At 44.0% G+C, this 2,412-nt stretch overlaps 1 protein-coding gene across 1 annotated transcript; it reads right to left on the reverse strand.

The window, feature by feature from the left end:
* Positions 1 to 648: 648 nt before the first annotated feature.
* LOC141679934 (uncharacterized) lies at positions 649 to 2,412 on the reverse strand. The gene is made up of 2 exons (XM_074486292.1): positions 1,886 to 2,412; positions 649 to 1,297 (listed from the first exon to the last, which is right to left on the reverse strand). The coding sequence occupies exons 1-2, from the start codon at positions 2,410 to 2,412 to the stop codon at positions 649 to 651; spliced, it is 1,176 nt and encodes a 391-aa protein (XP_074342393.1).

Raw genomic sequence — 2,412 nt, forward strand, 5'->3', positions numbered from 1 at the left:
CTGTTATAATATGGAACTGTCCTCTCTCAATGATGAACAAATTATCATAAGAGCTGCTAGGGTTACAATAAATAATAACTTCGATTATGATAACACATATAGTGTAAACTCTATGTCTGTGTTTATATACTACACAGTTACAAGATAATCGCTAATTGATATGGAATATAATTCTGCTTCCTAAAATATATCAACTAGTTATCTTTTCTTCCAAGTATTCTATTCTTCATAGAATCCCTTCTTCATGCATATCTCTTCTTGCGTTTGTCTTGATCTTCTTTCCTTTCAATCAGCCGCCTTCCTTATCTGAAAGTCTTCCGCACTTAAGTTCTGATATCCATCTTCTGATAATTATCTCCTGATAATTTAAGTACCGATATCATTAAGTTCTGACTTCCAGTAAGTGCTGATTTCAGTAAGTACTGATTTGTCCTGTTAAGTAAGATCTGAAAACTAAACACAAATCATATTAGTCATGACATTATCAAATATATCTAACACTACAGATGCTTTCTTATGCTTTATCCCGAGCTCTTTCAAATATGCTTCGAAGTCCGAGCCGACAAACTGCGGGTCGTTGTCCAAGATTAAAACCATCGGGATCCCGAACCTCATCACAATTGAATCCACAAATTTGATGCAGTCTTGCTAATTTATGGTTCTCATGGCCTTAGCCTCTGCCCACTTAGTCATATAATCGATTGCCACTAACACATAACGCAAATCCCCCTTCGCTCGGGGGAAAGGACCCATGATGTCAATTCCCCAAACTGCGAATGGGATCGGGGAGATGACTGACCCGGGGAGGCTTGAACTTTGCTTTGGCACATTGCTGAACTTTTGGCATTTGCTGCATTTCTTCACATAGGAAACTGCATCGGCGTGGATGGTGGGCCAATAGTAGCCTTTTTTAATGACTTTATAGGCTAGATCTTTAGCGGCTAAGTGATCCCCGCAGATTCCCTCGTGTAGCTCCCGGAGACAATAATCTGCCTCGTTCGGGTCAACGCATTTTAGAGTTGGGGCAGAGAAGGTCCGCCGGTATAGCTGATTATCTTCCAGAAAGAAACGGGCAGCCTTATACTTGAGGTAGCGCGCTTTGTTCTTGTCTTCCGGCAAGATCCTGTCCTTAAGATAAGCTATGTAAGGAGTCATCCAGTTGTCCGGGCTGCTGACACATAATACCTTGGGCCGGTCGGTGCTAGGTGCACCGAGCTCCTCGAAGTAAACCGAACTGCTTAAATCTGAAGTATTCTGGACGAGCTTGGACAACTCATCCACCTTTGCATTTTCTTCTCTATTTATTTACAAGATGGTTGAGTCCGGGATGGTTTCCAGGATACTTCTCACTATTTCCTGATATCGAGCTAGTTTGGGATCCTTTGTAATATATTCACCACTGGTCTGCCTTACCATAATTTGAGAATCACTATAGATGGTTAAACATCTTACCTCAAGGGATTTGGTTAGCCTGAGTCTGGAAAGGAGAGCTTCATACTCAGCCTGGTTGTTTGTTGCTTTGAAAGTGAAGGTTATGGCTTGCTGGATTGTGAATCCGCCCGGGCTGGAAAGGATCAGGCCAGCCTCGGATCTCTCGGCTGTTGCCGACCCATCAACATATAATGTCCAAGGATTTCGGTTGCTGGTCTCCTTTTCTTCTCCGGATTGGATTTTAGGCGTCTCTGGAACTTCGGGAAAGGTGCATTCCATGACGAATTCGGCCAATGCCTGGGCTTTTATAGTTGTCCGTGGGACAAACTTGATGTTGAACTAGCTCAATTTAATCGCCCAATTGACCAATCTCCCGGAGGTATCTGGCTAATGGATGATTTTCCGAAGTGGTTGATTAGTGATCACCCTGATTTCCCGACCTTGGAAATATTACCTTAGCTTCCTGCTCGAGTGCACAAGGGCCAGGGCGAATTTCTCCAAGTTTGGATACCGGGTTTCAGCGTCCTTCAAGACTTGACTTACATAGTATACCGGGCTTTGTGAACCATTTTCCTCCCGGATGAGTGTAGAGGATACCGCTCTTTCTCCGGCTGCAATATAGAGATAAAGAGGTTCCCCGGGCTTTGCTTTCGAAAGAATAGGCGGGTTGATCAAGTGTCGTTTGACTTCCTCAAATGCTGTTTGGCAATATGGGGTCCAGTCGATCAGCACTTTGTTTCGGGCACCTTTTAACAGCTCGAAGAAAGGCAAGCACCTTTCTGCCAATTTTGGGATAAATCTGCGAAGGGCTGCCAAGCATCCTGCGAGCTTCTGAATATCCTTTTGAGTCTGGGGGACTGTCATTTCCATTATAACTTTGATCTTTTCCGGGTTGGCTTCTATTCCCCGTTCACTGACCAGAAAACCAAGAAACTTCCCAGAGGGGACCCCGAAAGCGCATTTTTCCGGCTTCAGCTTCAT

Source organism: Apium graveolens, chromosome 8 (assembly GCF_009905375.1).
Source record: "Apium graveolens cultivar Ventura chromosome 8, ASM990537v1, whole genome shotgun sequence".
Classification (NCBI taxonomy): Eukaryota; Viridiplantae; Streptophyta; class Magnoliopsida; order Apiales; family Apiaceae; genus Apium; species Apium graveolens.